The sequence below is a fragment of the Antrostomus carolinensis genome, unplaced genomic scaffold (genome assembly GCF_000700745.2).
Source record: "Antrostomus carolinensis isolate BGI_N321 unplaced genomic scaffold, ASM70074v2 scaffold18146, whole genome shotgun sequence".
In the NCBI taxonomy this organism is placed as follows: Eukaryota; Metazoa; Chordata; class Aves; order Caprimulgiformes; family Caprimulgidae; genus Antrostomus; species Antrostomus carolinensis.
In genome coordinates, this window is record NW_010324287.1 from 32,129 (window position 1) to 53,180 (window position 21,052).

Below are 21,052 nucleotides of genomic sequence, written 5' to 3' on the forward strand. Positions count from 1 at the left end.
CAGGAATACAATATGTCCAGACTACGTCCCAACTTGTCAGAACACTGTCACCATCCTCTTTAGAAGCCCTGACATATACGAATTACTCTTGGTGCAGCAGTTCCTTCCCATGACATTTCAAGCGGCGTGTAAATGCTTCACTGGGACATATTCATTGGAGGGGCTTGCAGAAATGTAACAGTACAGGTAACTGAAACCTCAGTCTAGGACAGGCTGCCTTAGACATATTTATTCTTCTCATCCTGGACCATAATATCTTTTAATCATAAACACAAACCCAAGGTATGAAGCTCGCTTGTGTGTTTAAAAAGCTGTGATGTATCACACTGAACATACATGCAAAACATCTGCTAGGTAACTTCCATGTCAAGCTATGTATATTCATAACCACTTTGCTGAAGCATGAAGTCTGGCCAGAAATAATAGGCTTATCTACCCTGATAAATAAGGCATGCCAGATCCAGAGGGAGTAAAATTAGATTAAAAAGAAATTCTATTACCATATTTGAAGTTGTGGATGAGGGGAAAAAAAAAAAAGAAAGACTCTTCTTGAAAAGAGACAAGAAGCAATAGGAGTTCAAATTTATGTCATTTGCTGTTCTCTGCTTATTGAGCACTACGTGCAGGGAGGGCTTTCAACATCCAAAAATAATTCTGAGCTCATTTATCCAGAATTCTGATGATAAAAATAATGCAAGCTCACAGAAATACAACCTCGCCTCCAGAAATAAGCAACTTCATTTCTTTGCACTTTTACATGAAAACCTGTGACTTGAGTGTGTCTCATTTAGGATAAAACTATCTGTTCAGCAAAACACCTGTAACTTTAATACCTGCATAGCCCTATCAGACATATACAGCCACATATAAAAGAAAAAGTGGCTGGGTGCTTAAACTTCCAGTCGATTTCAAGGGAAATTAGGAATCTGAATGACTTTACATGTTAAGCCCCAGTGTTCTGCTGAAACAGGAGTTAAACATGTTCAGGGTAGATAAGAAACCTGCTGCAAACTAAACAACATCATCTGAGTTCTCTTCCAGTTTCAGCATCACTCAAAGCACAGGGGAGAGAATTCAAAAGTTAAAAATGAAAAATTTTTAAAAAAACCCAAACAAAGTAAACTAAACCCTGCCACCAACAAAAACCACACAGGGAAAGAACAGTGAGGGAAACAGATCTGATTTTCTGAGCAGTGGTATGTTCATTAATCATCTGCCTGGACTGTTCTGAAGTCAGAAATGTACAGAAAAATCTGACAAAGTTTTGTTCCCCTTTAAGTCCTAATACACAGTAAAACTTTCAAGCGTGCATCTCATTTTCAGGTGAGGAACTAGAGTTGCACTTGACTACAGAAAAACCAGCCAACAGTTGTGAGGCACAGGGATGCTTCTTTCCCTGCTGCCAGCCCTTTTTCCTGCACAGTGCATTTTAGAAGGCAGAGTAAACAATTCATCGAGGTTAAGACTCTGCATCACATAGTTACGAAACAGCAATTAAAAATACCTCTTAGAATTATTTATATAACTTTCTTAACCAAGACTACAAACTTTATTTCTCCTCTTCTAGGAACTGAAGATGGGAGTATCAAATTTGTGTAGTGTATTTTGATATTCAATTACCATGACATTTTCTAAGAACTGGGCATCCAAATCCTTGAGGCAACTATGGAAGCTGGAAATAAACTATTGTCATAAGCAAGAAAAAGGTCTTGAGAGAATCTTGCATATCATAAGGAAGTTTTTTCAAATGATGCTATTTTTCCCTTAAGATAAGGAACAAAGCTCTCCTTGAAAGTGTCAACTCTTATTTGCAGCAGATGGAATAGCAGTCTTTATGTAGCCAAAGGATGAGGGGCAGACAAGTAGTTAGTCATTAGAAGCAGTTAGAGGTTCCCCTTGAGGTCTCTTCTAGATTCTGTATTTTAAGTTAGCAAAATATTCAAGAAAAAAGTTCAAATTAATTCCTCCCCATTCCAGTTTGGCTTCCATTTAACATGAAAGACAGCTTCAAAGGGCAGAAGCACTCGATTACAAAGTTCCCCCTCAGCTAGCAGAAACTTATCAGCTCCCTTATCCATCCTATCAACCACTTGAGTAAGTCCATCAGCAACCTCAAGTGGCCTGTCAAAAGCCAAGGTCAGAGAAGCCAGTGAGAATAAAGCTGCAGACTGGTGTCAGAGAGACATGGTCCAAAGGTTTGCCCCTTGCCCACAGAGCCCCACTGAGGGCCCTGCTCTTCTGGCTCCCAACTGCATGACAGGTGAGGACACGCCTGTGCCTTTTTCCTCTGTTTTTATCATTCTTTGTCCTTCTGTTTCACTTCTAACTCTCCTATTCTTCTCCTTGGTCCCTTTCTTGTTCACCAGTTTCACTTTTGGCTTTTACTCTCTGGATTTGGTTTTCCTAGGTACTGCATGAGAATGCTTTTCTTTGTGGCTTTTGTTTTGGTTTTTAAATTGGGTCACTATCCAGGGAAACCTATGGAAGTGCCAGACAGAAGAGACCAGCCATTAACTGGGGTGCACACAACACTCTCTTCTGTAGTTACTATACAACCCAGAGGGCAAAAAGATGCTGCTAAGGTTAGACAATGACAATCATTTTGAGTCACTAACAAAGATTGATTTAAACTCATTTTAGCAAGTTCCTTCATACACTTCTTAGTAGGCTCCCCTAGCAAATAAGGTATTCTGGGCTTGACCTCATATCTCATGAAGTCGGTGAAAAAACAGTTACACTATTTTCTTTGCCATGAAGAGATAACCATAATCATCATCATCATCTAGCTAGACTGCAAGATTGGCAAAAAAACACATTCCAAAACCCAGATCAATTGTACTAATCTTTCTTACAAATAGCACCCATCATTTTTAATGACCAAAACTGAACTTTAATATCTAGTGCCCTTTTCAAAATTGATTCTTCTTCCACTTTTGGCAACAAAAGTAAATTTGTACTTTCCTTTGGTGGTAGCAATTTTCTAAACAAATTTAAATTAAAAATCTTTGCTCTGACACACTCTGTTAAAAGGAAGAGATGTTTGCCACAGGTTATATTCATTCCATTACTACTTCTGATATCATTTTAGTGAAGTAACTCTGATATCTTCTGAACCTGTACAAACACACTTTAACTTAAGTTCTAAATTCAATCTGGTTTGAAAATTCTTTGTAAAAACACGTAGGTGCTTGTTCTTCCCACAGTAAATGAAAAGGGTTAAATCGGTAACAAAAACTCTTCTTCGAAGTCTTACTTAAGGGTTAAGTACTTAAAGTTCTGTACTTAAAGAGTACTCCTGTGTTTCTGCTGCTTTTGTTCATCTCCTACATGCAAGAAAAGAAAAAACGTTGCAAAATGTGGAAAGATCTGTTTCAAAACCACAGATCTCGGTTGCAAGATTCTGAGGCAGCACAGTTCAACTTGATAAACTCAGTAGATATCAGCTTAATTTCCATTTGTAAACTAACTCATTTCTCTTCCTCCCATATCCCCAGAGGAAACATTTCAGTGCTGTTTTTGTTTCAAGAAAGATGCCATTACTCATTTTAATTTACATGAAATCAAAATACTAATTCTTGCTTAAACAGCACGGGTTACATGTTACAGGTTACACTGTCACTGAGGAAGCAATTTCTTGTGTAATAAGCCCAATACAGTGTTGATCCCGTTTCACTCCCATTGATTTCTGTAGAAGTTGGGCCAGATCATGCAACTATAAATATTTATAGTTTGAAACAGCACTTTAACCCCATTTTCATGTAGCTTTTTGACCAATGACCTAAATAACATACCTGGGGGAAAAAAAAAATCCAAACCAACTACTCACCTCCAAAATGTAAACTGATATAGAAGAGATAGCATTGATTACAAGTTTACCTTTTTAATGAATGCCACAGAGAATGTATCCCACGATACAATCCCATGATCCATCAGCTCAACAAATGCAGTCAGTGTAAAGGACAACATATCTCCAAAGCTGCAAGAGACAGGAGTCATGACAACATTTACCAGTGATGCAGCAGGGCAACAACCGAGGGAATAAAGTAGCAGGAAGCTTTCAGAAAGGCAGGAAAATGAAGTCAATTATGGAGTAAGAGGTAGCAGAAGAGCAAGAGAGGCCGTGCAACAGATAGTCTCCAAAACAAATTAGCATGGACATCAAGAATAGTCACCTGGAAGAAAGTAATTTTGTAAGAGAAGAACTAACCCCCAGGAGAACACTACATGCAATGCTCAAGGAAATCAGATAGTCCTAATTAAACTTCTCTTATAAATTCAGAGTTTTAGATCTAACAGAATAAGGGAGCTTTTTCTTATTAACTTATGGAAATGCTCCTAAACGAATGTCATACAGAAGTGCCACGTTTTGGTACCTCAGTATCAAGCAAATTGGCAGAAGGTTAGTGGATTGTTAGTTCCTTCTCTTACAAGGAAGTAAATGCAATTGAAGAGGTTTTCTATTGAGCAGTACTTTGCCAATAGTTAATGCCTCAATTTCTCTCTTTGAACCTCACGATGTATCTCCTTTAGTTTCTCATCAGGCATCCACGCCAAGCTAATTGCAAAGTTCCCATGGTTTATCCAAGCATGCAGCTCAAATTGTTTAGGGTTTGCAGGCCACTACACTGCATTTCACATCTGTGAATTTACACCTGTAAATCTGAGATTTAATGCATCTTTGTATCAACTCAACTAAATTCAACATGAGTTTAAACGTAAAATAAATAATGTGCTCTCATCTCATTAGCAGCACAGGAATTTTTCATGTTAAAAACCAGTTTTTAAAGGTTAACTTCATTTCTGTATATAGTCAGAGCACCAAACAGTCAGGCAGGCATAATAATTTCAATGAAGCCATTTAATGAGGTAACTAAATACAAGCAGCAGTGTCCAAAGCCCAAAATAAAGCAGTGTATTACCCTTAAGGGCAAGCCAAACCACCTGCAAGGTACTCTGCCACAAAGCCACTGCAGGCATAAGCACACAATCAATCTAAACAGCATGAATAGTCCCAGTGATTTTAATGCAGCAGCTTACCTAATAAAAAGATAAAATTAAAAAAACCCCTCTGTCAGATTGGAACTGCAATGCTCCGTGTATTGAAAACCTGAGTCTAATGCTACAGCCATACTTAAGCAATATAATTGGTAATCCTTACTGTGTGATTTGTTCCCCTTCTATCCTGCACCAACCCAACACAAATAAGCGAGCATCCACCCAGATGGAGGACATGCACCGCAGTACAGAAGAATAAGGCAGAAAATCATTTTACTATAGAAATTCCCATAGGCAGTTTACTGGGTTTGATATAATCTGCCATTTAGGGATTTCTGATGGTGAGATGCAGCCTTTAGTGTCCCCTTCATTTCAGACAGGAGCTCTTGTTCATCGAAACGCTACAGATGTCCTCCGCTAAAAATAAATTTGCCATTCTTGACATTTTGTAAGTAAAACAAACAAACAAACAAAAATCCAAAACATATCTTTTCCACAGTAAGTAAGGGTATCTCACAGTGGCTTTGATTATTTATGACAGAAATCAAAAAACTACACCAAAGAGCAAACAAGAAAAATTCAGTGCCTTTTAAAAATCCACTGTAATTCTGCAAGGAATATGATGCTCAGCAAATACATGATCTGGAAATTTTTGGTTTTGTTTTGGGGGGTAAAGGGGTTGGTTTTCTTTGCTTGGTTTTTAAGATTGCAAATCTTTTAAGAATTAAATTAGATTTAAAATGTCACCATTAGCATTCCAAATAATCAAGGATTTCATAACAAGACAACAATAAGACCCTGCAGGAAATTTAATCAGCTCCAGCCCTGTCATTTTCCCCAATCCATTTTTTTTGCATAAAGTGGTTATGTATGAATCCACAAATAAAACAGCACCCTTAGGAAAGGCTTCCTTCTAAAACCCTGTGCCAAATTCTCATGCATCTTCATGACAGAAGACTTGCACAAATATCTGGAATTCTGGTATTTTAAGAAGCTAGACCAAACTAGGTCCAAATAAAAAGAAAAAAAAAATTACAAAAAGATAAATAGGCCATAGGGGTTGAAAAGTAGATAAAAATATCTTTTCCCAGCATTAAACTAAGTAGATAAATTATCACCCCTAGTTTTGCTCATGTATCATTTAAAAATGTAGTCAATTAACCTATATTTAGTACATAAATACCCTCCTATAAACTAATTGTACATGAAAGCTAATCCCCATTAACAATGGGTATAGTTTAGAAGGATTACTTAAACTGGATTAAATCTACATATGGATATTTACCTTCAGAACAGCACTGGTTGGAATTCAGGTTAGTTTAATTCCTTAACATTCAACAGTCTCATTTATTCTTCTCACCAAAACTACTGATTAATCCTGACACTTAATCCAGCCTCCTCCCCTGCTTTGGAGGGGAAACTGGGTTAATGGAGCTGAAAATACCGGTATTAATGTATAAACCTGGTTTTAGTAGATGTGACAATGATATAACTGTTTGGGATCCAGAAGGGGAAAGTACTTTTCAACATAAAATGATCAGCCACCCCTTCAGATGTCACTCCTGGGAGACTGCTCCAAATAATTAATGACAGTGAAGAGGTACAACACTGGGACTAATCAAGCAGCAAAAAATACTCCAACTTTATGTATTATACAGCACCACACATACACAGTATGTATTTTTTACATATTTAGCTATACATATACATCTGCACACACACAGATGCGCTAAGTGCCATTGCAAAAGCCAAAAGCCAGGCTTAAGGGATAAGCATCAGGAATAGCACAGCTAAAGATGAAAGCAATCTCCAGGGTAACTAGAGCAAGGATTAAAGTATCTGGAGGGGGAAGGGAGTGGTGTTGATTCATTGTTCTGTGTTTAAACACAAGCAGGTAGGTAGAAATAGACTTCCAAGCAATTCATTTCAAGACACGCGCACTCATACTGTTAAGAGCAGCGGACAGAATAGATGCTAGAAATTTCAAGGGAATAAAAGCTTGTTCATAAAAGTAGTAATCTTAGAAAATATGTGGTAGGAGCTTCTTGACTTTAAAATCTCAGTAAGTGTTTTCGTCATAGAAAAAGTCCGAAAAATGATGAGGCCTCTTCTTCATAAAATCTTTTTAGGCTCATCCACAGCACAAGGCACAACAGTTCTGTCAATACCAAACCCTTGCTGCTCTGGCACAATGACTTAATAGTTTGACAGTAATTCCTGATGAAGTGTTTTTGAATGTGTGTCATTGCAGCAAGAGGGGAAAAATGATCAGAAACATGCAGTGTGTAATTACAATTTCATATCTCACTAACACTGACATTTTAATGATCTATGCTATCAGGCAAGCTACTCGTACAATCCCTCCTGAGTGTTGTTCAGGGCTCTGGCTCTTCGGTGAGGACACCTTAGGCTGGGACAGCTGATGAGGTTTCCCTGTTCTCTCATATCTAACTCCCTTCTTCTAAACATCACTGCAAGGATGGGCGAGCTGGTCAGGAAGAACCTCCTCACCCACAGCAGTTCTCAACAAAAGCCTCGGAAGCAGCAGAAAGTTGTGGTCTGCCACACCGTTGGCTGTCCCAGCATGAGCCACGCTAGTGAGGATGGGTGGCTGTGCTGTGACCCACAGCCTGTGCACCTCAACCCCTCAAACCTGACGGAAGAGTAAGTCAACAGCTGTGTTTCACATCCCAAGGTTTTAGAGAAGTATCAGGGCAAAGCCTGATCATTTACATGCCTAAGAATTTTCTGCATTCTTACCTTAAGAAACTGTGAAGAAAAAAACCAAAACAAAACTACTGCACATTTTTATATTAGCTTTTCCTTCCTAAAAATAAAAATGACAGGAATGTGTATGTGACCCTGACCACCCCATCTGTCTCTCACCTGCCTTCCTCGTATCATTTCTACATGCTAAACCATCTTCTTGTCATGTGTGCTAAGTAATCCTCAGACATATATATAGATCTACGTCTGATATTTTGAAAGATGATTAAAGCAATTTGGATTTCTTATCAAAATAAATTAATGGATTTTGAACACCCAAATCCCCTAGATGTTGGTTTTGGTGTTTTTGAGGAGGGGAAATCTCATTCCATGTTTAACACACATACCAAAATGAACATTTTATTGCTATTGAGGTAAAAATATTCAGCTTTTCAAATGATTCTTTAAATTGAGATTGTTAGTCAGGCTCAGCTGTTACCACATAACAAAAAAAAAAAAAAAGCAATATAAGCTTATATATAAAAAGCTTAACATACAGATATAAAGCTAGGTTGACTGTCTCATGTTTTATACAATAAAAAATGCACAGGAGAACCTGAAAATTAACCATTGCTTGCCTGTCACAACCAGGATACAGCCACCAGCCCGTTAGGACTAGAAGCCAAAGATAGTACATCTTCACACAAACCACTTTTCATGGGCAAAACAGAGCCCTCATTGTGCAGAGGGAAGGCAGCAAAGAAACAACTTGAACTGGCCAGGAGGCAACAAGAGAGTAGCAGCCTGCTACCAACTACAGGAGTTAAGGAAGCGGTTAACTTTAAGTCTCTTATCACTGAGCAACTGTGTTGCAGCCTAATAATACTGGGCAGCTGAAAGGCCTGACATCACTGAGGTCAACATCAAAGAGTAAAAACCGCTTTTTTAAGTTAGAGTTGCCAAGGATAAATGGCCATGAATAAATTTAAACAGGGGAGCAGAATATATCTAATCATCAGAGGACAAGAGCTCTGGAAAAGCCATGGGGGCAAGAACCTAAGTCTAAAAGGAAGAGTGATGATGCAGCAGGATGCTTTGCAAGCACAGTGTGAACCAGAACCTTTTTTATTGCTATGGCTCCTCTTCATTGCTTCTACACTGCTTGCTTTCTTCAAGTAACCTTTCCAAAGGTGAAGGTAAGCCACCATCAAATCAAACTAGGAGCAATTCACACCTACCTGGTACTTACTCAGTACAGCTGAAAATGACTGAACAACCTGTGCAGGGTAGCTGCCCCTGTTTTTCTAGATGATTACAGAAAATGCACTTAACTGCTACACTGCAGTTGACACAGATTTTTTTCAGCAACACAGAAATATTTCTTTCTGGTATAGTTTCACAGTGTTCATTACAAGGGACCAGACCTACTGATTTTAAACAACTTGCATTCCAAAAACCTGAAATAGCTTTGTACTCCTGGTATTCAGGCTTCTCTAAGCTTGAAAACTAACTCCGATTAAAGAAAACAAGCTGTGAATTTTAATCAGAACTGTAACAATTCTCGAATAAATATGGGTGCAGATACTTTTACTATGGAGTATGACTAAATCCACTTTGAGGTACATAAAGCACTGGTCTTCATGGGACACTAGCCCAGAGGAAATACTACACACTGGTTCTTCATGAAGATGTGATTAGAATTACCTCTTCTTATTCCCCATCTTTTAAATTCCTGGTTTTGTTCATTTCACAGTAAGTTCCTTAAATGGACGAGCTTTTCTTAAAAGATCGGGAATAATTAGCCACACAGGAAAAAAATCACCCTCCAATCAGTGTGGTTTGACTCCAATTCAGTACTGCAACACAAAGCTCAACTGATAGAGCTGTTTCATGGGAATTTTTTTTTCTTTTAAATCCAAGTATTGGCCAACATGGGATAAATAAAATCCCAAAACAAAACGGGAACGCCTCAAACTGAAAAGACAGAGGAAAAAAAAACTCATATTTTACAAGAAGAACTTCCTTCAGTGGAAAGAGCTATTAAACAAGGCCTCTCAGTGAAAATCAGGTTTTAATTAAGTCAGGCTAGCATGTGCAAGCTACCAGAGATAAAATGAAATATGGGCACTTTATGAAATATGTCATCCTGTAAATCAAAAGTAGCTTTTGTTTTATTAGCATTTGGTTTCTTTAAGTTTCTTTAGTCAAGAAGACAGCAGCTGAAGGCTGTAAAGTTTAGTTTACTTCATTACTGAGGGAGTTTTTTTTATAGTTATCCAGCTTCACTGGATCTTTTTGCATTAATACACAGGTGAAAAATAGTCAAGATGTTCTATAACTACACTCATAGAGCACTAGTGCATACACTTTACCTTCAAAATGTACTAACAGGCCAGCTTTCAGAACTAATGGTTTCACATCCTGACCAATGGCTCTGGTACCTTTTTTAGTACAAATCTCAAACTCAACAATTTGTATTATTTTAATTGTATCGTTCCATGTACCCTTGAGGTACATGGGCAAAATATTAAACTGTGTGCCCTGATGTAAATTGAAGCTTCTGCTGGCAGGATTTAATTTCCAAAGTTAGAATAAATTTTAGTCACATACACTTTACTACTTTATCTACTGATGTGCTGCATCTACTTTGATCAATAAGAATCCTCTTAAAGTGGGTAATGTCTCGTGCCCATGAGTAAACAAAACTAAACTGTGTCAAAATATTAATTCACATCATCAGTATGATCAGGCCTTAAAACCGGGGTGCAATGCAACTATAACTCAGTATTTTAATCTTGAGGACAATCACATGATTTAATGTAGAGAAGCCTCCAAGATAACAGAGTTTGGAAGCAGAGAGATGCTGAAGGAATCTAACTATTCTTCCACAAAGAACTATCTTCACATCAGCGAGGACAAACCTACCATCTGAATGCACAGAAGGTACCTTGTCTTGGCAGGGGTGATGCTGATGAGAATTCTGAAAGCCTCATGCTATTTTAATAATTTTCCTCAGAATCTAAACTTTTCTATTATGAAGCAAGTTACTTTGTATTAGGTCGAGAAAGTGAACGTAAAGGAGGGATTTAAGTTTCCTGTGAAATTTATTCTTGCTGCCTGTTTACTAGGCAATGGTTTAATAATAAATGTTTCAGAACTTGGTTTACAGCAGATCTGTGAAAGCATGATTTAGCAGGGATTCAGATGGGGAGCTGCATTTCCTGCATGATAAACCACATCAAAATCCCAGTGACAGATGCACGGTTAATTGATTAATTATTCTTTTGCTTCCCTGGGCTTTAGCAATACTTGACATGTCAAACTTGCAAGCCAGTCAAGGTATTACAGTATCTCTTGGGGTCACAATTTATCAAAGCCTGTGAAGCCTATGCTCAACTTAAAGCACACAGAAGAGTCCCATTCAAAATCACCAGGGCAATGAGAATGCTTCTGAAATTTCTGATGTGAGGCCCTTTACTAAATCATGGTTTTTGTTTATGCAGTTATCTGTAACAATTAGCATTACATGGGACCAGCAAATAATAGGAATTCAAACTGGCACAATGACTCTTACTTTCATCTCATTAACATCAAGAATTAAAATTGCGTACTATCAATCATGTAAGCCAGACAAATTTAAGAGGGGAATTGGGGAAGGCAGGGAAATTATTTGTTTGCTCAAATTAAAAATAAATAAATAAATAAATAAAGAACAAAAGCCTTACTTAGGAAACAGTAGAAGCCCCTGAAGAAGTTACAGAAATGAAGCACCCATTCCACAAGCAAAGCAAAAAAAAAGCTTCATCAGAAAATTTTAACAGGCATCAAAAAGCAGAAAACAGAGAATGTTGAAGACTGGCTGAATGAATATGCACAGTTGTATTTACATATAAAGATTAGTGCAAGGGCCTGAACTCAGTCATGCAAAAGAAGAGGAAGTGTGCAAGGTGATGATCTAATCAGGTTCTTACCAGGGCTTCATTATCTTCTGTAATTTCTGATATCGTCTGCAAAATTAAAACTTGCACGTGAGGAGACACACTTTAAAACATCTGTACTCTACTTACCTATGCACACACACGTACCCCCACACATCCATCCCTGATTCGTAAAATTCAAAGACAGACACACAGTGAGAGGCAATAAATTACTAACAATTCTCTGTGACTAGAAATAGTTCAGTCACTAGTAAAGAACATTCAAAATTAAATTCAAATATTTGTTCAGAATACTTGTATTAACTCCTGTTATTAAAAAAGCAGAAGACAAAAGGCAGTTGATAGGGAAAATATATCAGATTTTTCTAAAACCTGTTTCACTTGACCATTAAAGCATGTCTAGGCATCCTAAATTAGTTAAGTATTTGTGCAAAACAATACAAGTTTACACAATAAGCAATTTTTTCTCGTTGCTATGATGTGTAGTCCATTACCTAAAAAATTATTTCATCTACTTCCAGTCTCCATCACTAATACTGAGGTCAGAGTTGTCTGCATGGTTTAAGGTTGTTGTGTAGCTAGGACCAACACCCTGACCCAAAGTCAGGGACGAGTCTTCCGTTAACTTCAAAGCTGGGTAAACAATTTACCCTGGCTTTTTAACCACAGAGTTGCATTTATTCAACAGCTCAAACCCACCTTGCACCACCTCCATGACACATAAACACAGTGCAGCAGCCTTATTCCAACAGAACATATAAACTCACCCATAGCTCTGTGGCTTTTAAAATTCACACATTGATGGACATGTCTAGACCCAAGGTGCTGAACCAACCCACTTGAGAAAGACAATGACCTGCTTAAAAGTGTCACTTAATGATTCAGATTCTAAGAAGCCAAGCTACACACACAACCTTCAGCTCGTGTTTTCCTAGTAGCTTCCAAAATACTTGGTTCTTAGTTGCAGTGCCAGGTTTAATGTACCTCCAGAGCTTTTTATTTAGGTATTTCCTATTTTCCCACCAAGATAACAGTTTTGTATCAGATGATCAGACAGCCTTACAAGGGGAAAAAATTACCCTCAAACCACTTTTAGGAGCAGAAAAGTTCAAAGCAGTTCCCACAGTGCGAGATCCCAACTTCAGCAGAACGTCATTCCTGTGCTTCAGCAGAGTGCTTCCTTGCTGCAGGAGACTCTGCTAAACTCTAACAACAACAACCTCACCACGCATGGGTTTTGCCATCTCCCAAATGTGCATGGATCCAAGCAATCTTATGCAGCACATGCCAGCAAAACTTCATAGCTTCCTTCTGAGCCTAGTTTTTTAAAAAAAACAGCTGCTTTTCATCCAGGTGCTGGCTCTGGCTAAGCAGCAAGTAAACTTGAAATTGGTGCTGTATCTGTCTGACATCAAAGAGAATCAAGAGTGGTGTTTGCAAACTGGTAGCACTTCAAAGGGCAGACTCAGTTTTGCCAGAGATTTTTCACAACAGACTACAATCAAGTGCATTTTCTCCATGACTGAGACCCCAGGGATTAAAGAACAAATATCTGAGTCCTAGAACAAAACATTTAGACAGCAATTCTCTTAGGATTTAGAGAACTGTTATCCATCTTGAGTTAAATGGCAACCAGTTAACTTGAGGTCAGAAGATGTGCAATGTAAAAGAAATAAATTTAGAATAATATGGAGAAATAATTGAATCATTCATACGGGACTTTTCTGGTGAAGCAATACAAAGACAGCAAATTTTGACTTGAGAGGGAAGGAAACAGTCATATTAAATGAAACAATTTCTATTAACCTCTGTTGCTTTGGAAAGTGTGGTAAGAGCAGCAATCTAGGACATCAAATGTTGCAGCAACATGGTACAGCATGATTATAGACAGACTTCTACCCACTAAACAGGTAGAGGTTGTTTTCTGAAGGAGTGCATGGCATTTTCATCCCATCACCAAACCAAAAACCTAATACAGAAGGACCTGCCATGAGCAGGAGGTCCTCTCCTGTTCACTCACAGACCACGCTACAGTTACCACTGAAGGAGCAGCCAAGCTATCTCTTCCAGCAAGTCAGCCTGGAAAGGAACAAGTACAGTTTGCCACTTCCAGCAGCCTTACACTTTCTATACAGACAGCGCTGTTGTTTCTTCTAGAGGGCTGACTCTGTGGTAACAACCAGGCAGTTCTGTAAAACACTTCCTTGGTAGGTCACCACAGGTATGGTCAAAAATGCTGAAAGCCTTAGTGATCTAGACACTGTAATTAGCTCAATACTTTTATATATACATTTATTGTTGGGAGTTTGGGGGGGGGGGGGGGAAAATTTTGTTTTGAAGAAGCCATCCCTCAATTGCACTTGCATAAATGGGAACAAAACCATGGCCAATACACAAACGTTATGGGGGTGAATTAAATAGTGTTTGTGAAAGGTTCAGATACGACAGCGGTGAAAGACAAAAACTGACAGCAATTTTTTTATACATGGAGAAACCTCAAAAGAAATGCCAACATAATGCAAAATCAATATTAATGACAGGTTACCAGTTTAGACATTTTGCTGCCATACTATATTCCCTGTTTCGCCTCAGAGGAACTTTGTGATCCATTTCCAGTTGAATCCCAAGGAGCAGCAGTTCCCCTTGGACTTCCCCAAGCCGTACAGACTTAATGCCTGCTCAAATCATGCAGGTTATGTCACAAGCAGCTTCCAGTGGAAGCAAGGACCCGACTGGATCAAGTCCTGTCTGTTCATGTGCAAAAACTGCTGTACAAGGACCAGAGACAACCCGAATCTAAATCCCAGCTGCTTGAGAGAGTCCAGCACAGAGCCACCAAGATGATGAAGGGAGTGGAGCATCTCCCTTATGAGGAAAGGTTGAGGGAGCTGGGGCTCTTTAGCTTGGAGAAGAGGAGACTGAGGGGTGACCTCATTAATGTTTATAAATACAATAAGGGCAAATGTCATGAGGATGGAGCCAGGCTCTTCTCAGTGATGCCCAACGATAGGACAAGGGGCAGTGGGTGTGAGCTGGAACACAGGAGGTTCCGCTTAAACTTGAGAAAAAACTTCTTTACAGTGAGTGTGACGGAGCACTGGGACAGGCTGCCCAGGGAGGTTGTGGAGTCTCCTTCTCTGGAGACATTCAGAACCCTCCTGGACACCTTCCTGTGTGATCTCATTTAGGTTCCTGCTCCAGCAGGGGGATTGGACTGGATTATCTTTCGAGGTCCCTTCCAATCCCTAATATTCTGTGATTCTGTGAACACACAGCTCCCAGTAAGGGCTTGTCTGCACTGGGGAGAAGTCCTACCATGTTGTCTCATTGTGGAAGCCAGCATGGACCCACTAGAGTTGGTGATGCCAAGAGGTAAAGCAGTCACACCACGACACTGCCACCAGTGTTTCTGAGCCCACACTGTTTAAAGACATGCAGAGTAGGATAAAAATACCACTGAGGATAGAAGCTTTTCATGCAGTACAGCCCCAGAAAGTGTCATTATTAGCAAAGGTGGAAGATGTTCACAAAAACTTCCTCATGTACAGAAAAACTGAGAAGATGATGGATAAACGACCTGCTTACTCCATTAAATCAGTATTTGGCTACTGCTTTTCAGGAAAACACAAAGATATTCCACATTCTGGATAAGAGGCAGTATTTAGAAATATGACAAGACAAATACACAGGAACATATATTTCTGGCTTCTGTCTGTATCAGGTGTGGCTATCACATATAAATGAAGTCTGGGAAACACTCTGGCCAGGTGGTTGAAACAGATTATTTGAATGAAATCTCCAAAAATGACTATGAGGTTATGCAGCAGCACTCCAACTCCTTACAGCCACCACCACATCCCGCAGCCACCACAGTCCAAGAGACAAAAACATCCTGGAAAGTTGCAGAAGTGTAGATTTTAAGTTCTTCTCCGTATTTTTGCCATTTCCTCAAGTACTACACTTTTGTCTGGAGTTTTTGTTTGTTTTTTTTTTAAAAAGTAGTGAGTTTTATCCAACAGCTGGTACTTTGAAGAATATTTGGAAATACAAATCCACTGCCAGAATTACTCCTTTTATCTCATTTTACAAAAGTGGGTGCCAAACAAAAACCAATAAAAAACTGTCTTCTTTCCTCTTCTCTGTTCCTGTCAACAAGGTGTTGATATCACCACTTAGCAGGGATCATTTAAATGCTAATATTCTTAAAGCACAGGCAAAGAAAAACAACCCAGGAGGAAAAAAAAACATTTAGGATGAGGGGAGTGCAAGGAACAGCAACTCTCTCCCTCTTCCCTCCAAAGATGTGATCTTTGATGGTTCAATCTTCAGCTTTTATCTAAAGCATACAGTGTGTGCTATGCATACATAAAGGATATACAAGAAGTCATACTCGTGTGTGCTGAGAGGGAGGGTGGATTGAAGCCTGAAGACTGATAGGGAAACAAACCCAAAATAGAGTAAGTAGGAGAAAAATAAACCAACAAAAAAAAGTCACCTCCCAAAGAAAACCTACTCCACTTTCTTACTTTATGGGAACTGCAGTGAAAGATGGGGCTGCAGCCCTTTCTCATCCTCCTGTCATTACCATCTCCACAGTGGTGTAACAGGATTACCTGATTTTATATGTTCTTTTGGATTTTTGCCTCATAGACAATAGTCATCCTCTCCCGACGTTACAGAAGCACTAAGAAATGAAGATTGTGTAAAATCCCTGTTGGACAAGAATTGATTTTGGCAGCAATGTCAGATTAAGTAATCTGTGCTTTCAGGTGAAGCTTCACAGGAATAGCTGAGCCTGACTAACAGCCCAGTGCTTTCAAAAATACAAATTATTTTCCTCCCTCTGTCAACTGTCTTATTTTCTGCCAGATTAGCAAACTGAATTGGCTCACTGAGGAGTCAGATGAGCATTGGAGCTGACCAAGAGATGGAGCAGGTACTACACAGCCAGTAGCCAAGAATGGTGGAAAAGGACAACTTTATTTAGTGGCAAAGACCTACTAGCTTAGCATTGTTCATATCTTCTGAAAATTCATTTTCCATTTACCCGAGGAGTTGCGCTTGCACAGCTGTTTTCTGGGGCAACGCTGTGAGTGCAATCAGGAAACTGAACTGTGTTAAAGGAATACTGTATTAAAAGTAGCCTTTATTGTCACTTTTAATAATCTACATCAGTTTTCCAGTCCAGTTTGCTACAAATAGATGAAGCAGGACAGGAATAAGTGGTTGTGAGCAAGGGCTGCTTAAGTGTTTTGACAGCACTACTGAAATATTCATCAGACTGGGATGGAAAAAACCATTAGCAGGTATGTGAGCAACTGTCCCAAAAAGTGTGTTGAAGTCGGAATAACTCCAAATCAATCTGTCTTCAGTTTTCCACTGGGCTGGTATACAGTATTATCTCTGTAAGACAAGCCAAGAGCTAGAATTTCACTGAACAATATAATTTGTCTGTAAAGCACGCACAATTGCCATCTCAGAGACTTCCAGCTGTACAGCAGCCAACTCTGCAACTGCATGTGCTCAACAGAAGACTCCTCTTAGAAGACAGCCAAAGAAACACAAATACACATTTACTTAGAAGCTTATATAAACATGTTCTATCTGAATTTATTATTTCCAACAGGAAAATGAAAAAAATTAAACAACCATCCCAATTTAAACCAAGTTTTTCTCTCTAATCTGTGCACTAAGTAATTACAACTCACTTAAAATTAAAACAAGGCTACCTGCAGTCATGTGCAAGCAGCATCAACTAGCACGTTCCTGTGCCACAGCTCTCCTACAATGAAGCTGCTCAGCACAGCCAAATTGGTGAAGCAGACTTCTGAAGAACAACAACCTTCTCAACAACAGCAGCACAAGTAATTCTGGTTACTGTCAAGGCAGCTAAGCTTAGCATAGCCTCAGTTTTTTGGCCAAAACTGTGTGTTATTTCAGTCAAATGACAAGTGACAGAGACCATGATCATGCCAACAACAAAAAAAACCCCAAACACACCCTGAAAATTCTGCATAAGCCTTCCTCCTTTTCCTCCCAGTCATGAGATTATTATTATTACTGGCAATCACAAAAATAAATTTAGATTCCTTTTATTAACTCTTTGGTCTTTGAATATTTATGGCCTGTGACTTACATTTTCCTTTCTTTATAAGGGACTGTGATGGGTTTTTTTTCCCTTTTAAGGAAGGCTGAGAGCCTGTCCCAGTCACACAACTCTTCTGATACATCAAGGAAAAGAAAACCACCACGACATCTTTACCAATCTTCTGCTATATCAGAAAGACCATCTCTACAGCCATGATTTTCTGAAATATTAATTCTGTGTTAGACTATGGAATACATGTCTGAATGAGCAAACTACATTCTCTCTGATGGGGCAGGAAGAAGACACCATCATTTCTTCCAGTTTGGTTCCTGGACACATTTTTCATCAGTCATTATGGTGACTAGGACCTTCAAGCACTGATCTCCTCCCCAGTGCCTCATTTTAGGGCACTGCACCCAGGGAGCAGAAGCAGCAAACCCTCACGCTTCCCTTTTATGTCGTCTGTACATCCAACCAGATGGACTGTATATTCAGCACCCCTTAACTAGGCACAAACTGGGCTTCAGATAAAAAAATTAGTGTTAGAAGTGCTATGGGAATCTCTTTCTGAAAAGTCTCTGAAAAGGAAAATAACTGTGTGTGCAAACCTACATCCCTCTTTGGTGATACAGATGCACAGAGTCTGAGAAATGATTGGGCATCATGAATAATTATAAAATGGAATCAGTATTTATTTGTTCTTCATGACCTAACTTGTCTTGCAGTCTCCGCTATAATTTATAGGTCGCTCAAAGCATAAAAATAAAGATAAAAACAGCTTTTTTTGTTGCTTTCTTTTTTTTCCCCCCTTCAGTTAATAAGAGACTCATAGCATGCTCTGAAAGCAAGAATGAGCCTGAAGGAAAAACAAAGATGAGCCATCTCAATCAACAGGATCGAGATACATGTGGACAGATTCTAAGATATGTTGCATCTCTGTTGATATAAATATATTCATTTTGACAAGAGGCACTCTCAGCTTCACTGGGGCCCCACGCACCCTACAATCTGCCCACCACCAACCCCTATGGCTTTGTCCCAGCACACATCATGTCTACAGTTCATTTGCTCTAAGCAGCAGGCACTCAAGGAGATCTGGCCCAAATTATAACTACATATAGTATTAAAACCACTTTTGAAAACATAAAAAAATTTAAAAAACCCTCTCTCAATGTTATTTTTTTCCAAGCTATATTAACAGCAAGAAACCGGAAAGGCTATTGTCTAAGGCATTCTAATTTTCTTCAATATTCAGGAATATAATATATGGAAAATTAACTAGGAAACACTTAGTTCTTCTCAACTTCTTATATTACTACTTCTTTTCACCACCAGTAAAATGAAGCAGAAGTACCTAGAAACCCAGGGATTTACATTCTCTTACTGTGGTCACTGTACTTTTATAGTTGTCATCTTCACTGAAATAATGAGTAAGTAGCACAATAAACAAAGCAAACTATAAATAAAGCACAGACCTCTTCCTTGGTGAAAATTATATAAAAAGCTGGAGTCTTGTTTTCCAGAGGCTGCCCACTAAAACTTAATTACACACTCAAATTATAACTTAAGAGCTGCCCCTAACATGAGTTCCACGTGCAAATAAAACCTCGGAGCACCCTTACATTAAGCATGACGGTACTTTTAATGAGCACTGTCTGCATCGTTGGGGAAAATAGAGAATAAAGCTTGAATTAACAAAATTCATCCATTTCTAGCACAGCTGCACCACACCGTGAACAGAGGCACCACTCAGCCTGGGCTTACTGAGGCAGGACTGTCCTCAGCTGCATTAACCCACGAGCAACTGGGAAAGCACACTGAGGGGCTCCTTGCAGAGCAGCAGCAGCCGCCCCATGGGGTATGTCCCATCCCATCCCATCCGACCCCCTCAGAGTCTAACTGCCAGTCTCCAGGTTGTGTATGAGAGCAGAGACAGCCACCCTCACGCTATTTCACAACGTGCCTGCTCTCAGGCTGTGGCTCAATGACGCATCCATGCCAATGTAGCGGTCTGTTTCCCCCTCAAAAAAGGGGCCTTTTCTGCTTCCACTCATTCCCACTTCCTCTCTTGCTCCTGCAAGTTTCAAACTGAGCAGAAAACTAACTGCAAAACAGACATGGATACTTTTCAACCAAGTTTACAACTGGATTGGCTTTGCAAAGCATCCAGACACCAGAAGCAATTCCAGCAAGGAAGCAGGAGTGGGCTGGAGAGCTGGGGTTAACACACACAATGACAGGGAGAAGCTCTTAGCAGCACCAAGCCATTAAGGTTCTCTCAGCTGTATGGTTGAGTCACAGCCTCATTCAAGCAAGGCTAGATCAACAACAGTAACTCAAAGGTGGGTAAGAACTCCACAGTGAAGATATACCCTAAAGATATCTTCACAAAATATACTGTCTTCTAAAACCAGGCCATCAAAGAAGTTTCTGCCCTTCACTGAAACTTCAGGCTGTTCATTCCTCTTCTAATATTGTCCTCCCTTCTAATGCTAATGTAATTGTTTGGGTAGGTCCACCTACAGATACCGAAATGTTAAAAATGCCATTGGGGAAGAGAAAGTGGCAGGTATTGGGGCAGGGAAAAGAAGGAAAAAGAGCTTTTTGGTTTGAAGCATTGGGGTGACCTGGTCAGCAGCGCAGGTGGCAATGTCAACAGCGCTAAGGATGCACAACCCAGGGTGGGAGGTCATGGCAAGGAGGTCTTCAGCTTGCTTTGCCTGTTCAGCAAGCATCTTGTGGGACCCTCTTCTTAACAATATTGCAGAGGGTCCAAGTGAAAACAGGAATAGAGTACACAATAGGACAAGTGACTGACTCCAGTTGCTTTTCCGTGACAACCTAGGGCACTCAAACAGCTGGCTGTCCTTGCCCCACTCTCTCCTCCATATTATCCTTCTTTGCCCCCCCCCCCACACACCTTGTTTGCTCACAGGCCATTTTAAGAAGCTGTTTTGTTGCAATAATAAAGTAAAAAAACTAACCCAAAACAAAAGCTTCTTCTGTGGAAGTAGTTTGTCTGTTGGCTTAGTGTGCTGAAATAGCAATGACTGACAGACCCTGAAGAGGGAGGACAGGATCAGTAGCTTGAAGTTGGACAAGAAAGGAAAGCAGCAGCACCATGGCAGGCTTAGGCTGCTGAGTCTGTGTATATTAGGATTGTCTCTTTCATTAAATCTCAGCTTCTGTTAAATAAGCACTTATCAGCCAGTGATGCACAGTGTAAAAGCAGATGGGAATGTACAGTGTAGCACTTATGTCCTTGCTTTATAACTCCCTTTGCAAAGCCAGACTTGGAAAAACCTGACCTGCAGAATTCAGGCTG

At 39.5% G+C, this 21,052-nt stretch overlaps 1 protein-coding gene across 1 annotated transcript in view; it reads right to left on the reverse strand.

Annotated features, from left to right (window-relative positions):
- Window positions 1–21,052, reverse strand: part of LOC104527235 (engulfment and cell motility protein 1) — a gene marked incomplete at both ends in the record, with an annotated part of 60,555 nt that overhangs the window by 10,719 nt on the left and 28,784 nt on the right. The window contains 2 exons of the mRNA XM_010170903.1: window positions 3,877–3,976; window positions 11,673–11,708. Of these exons, the coding sequence (XP_010169205.1) occupies window positions 3,877–3,976; window positions 11,673–11,708 (136 nt within the window). The remainder of the gene's footprint in view (window positions 1–3,876; window positions 3,977–11,672; window positions 11,709–21,052) is intronic.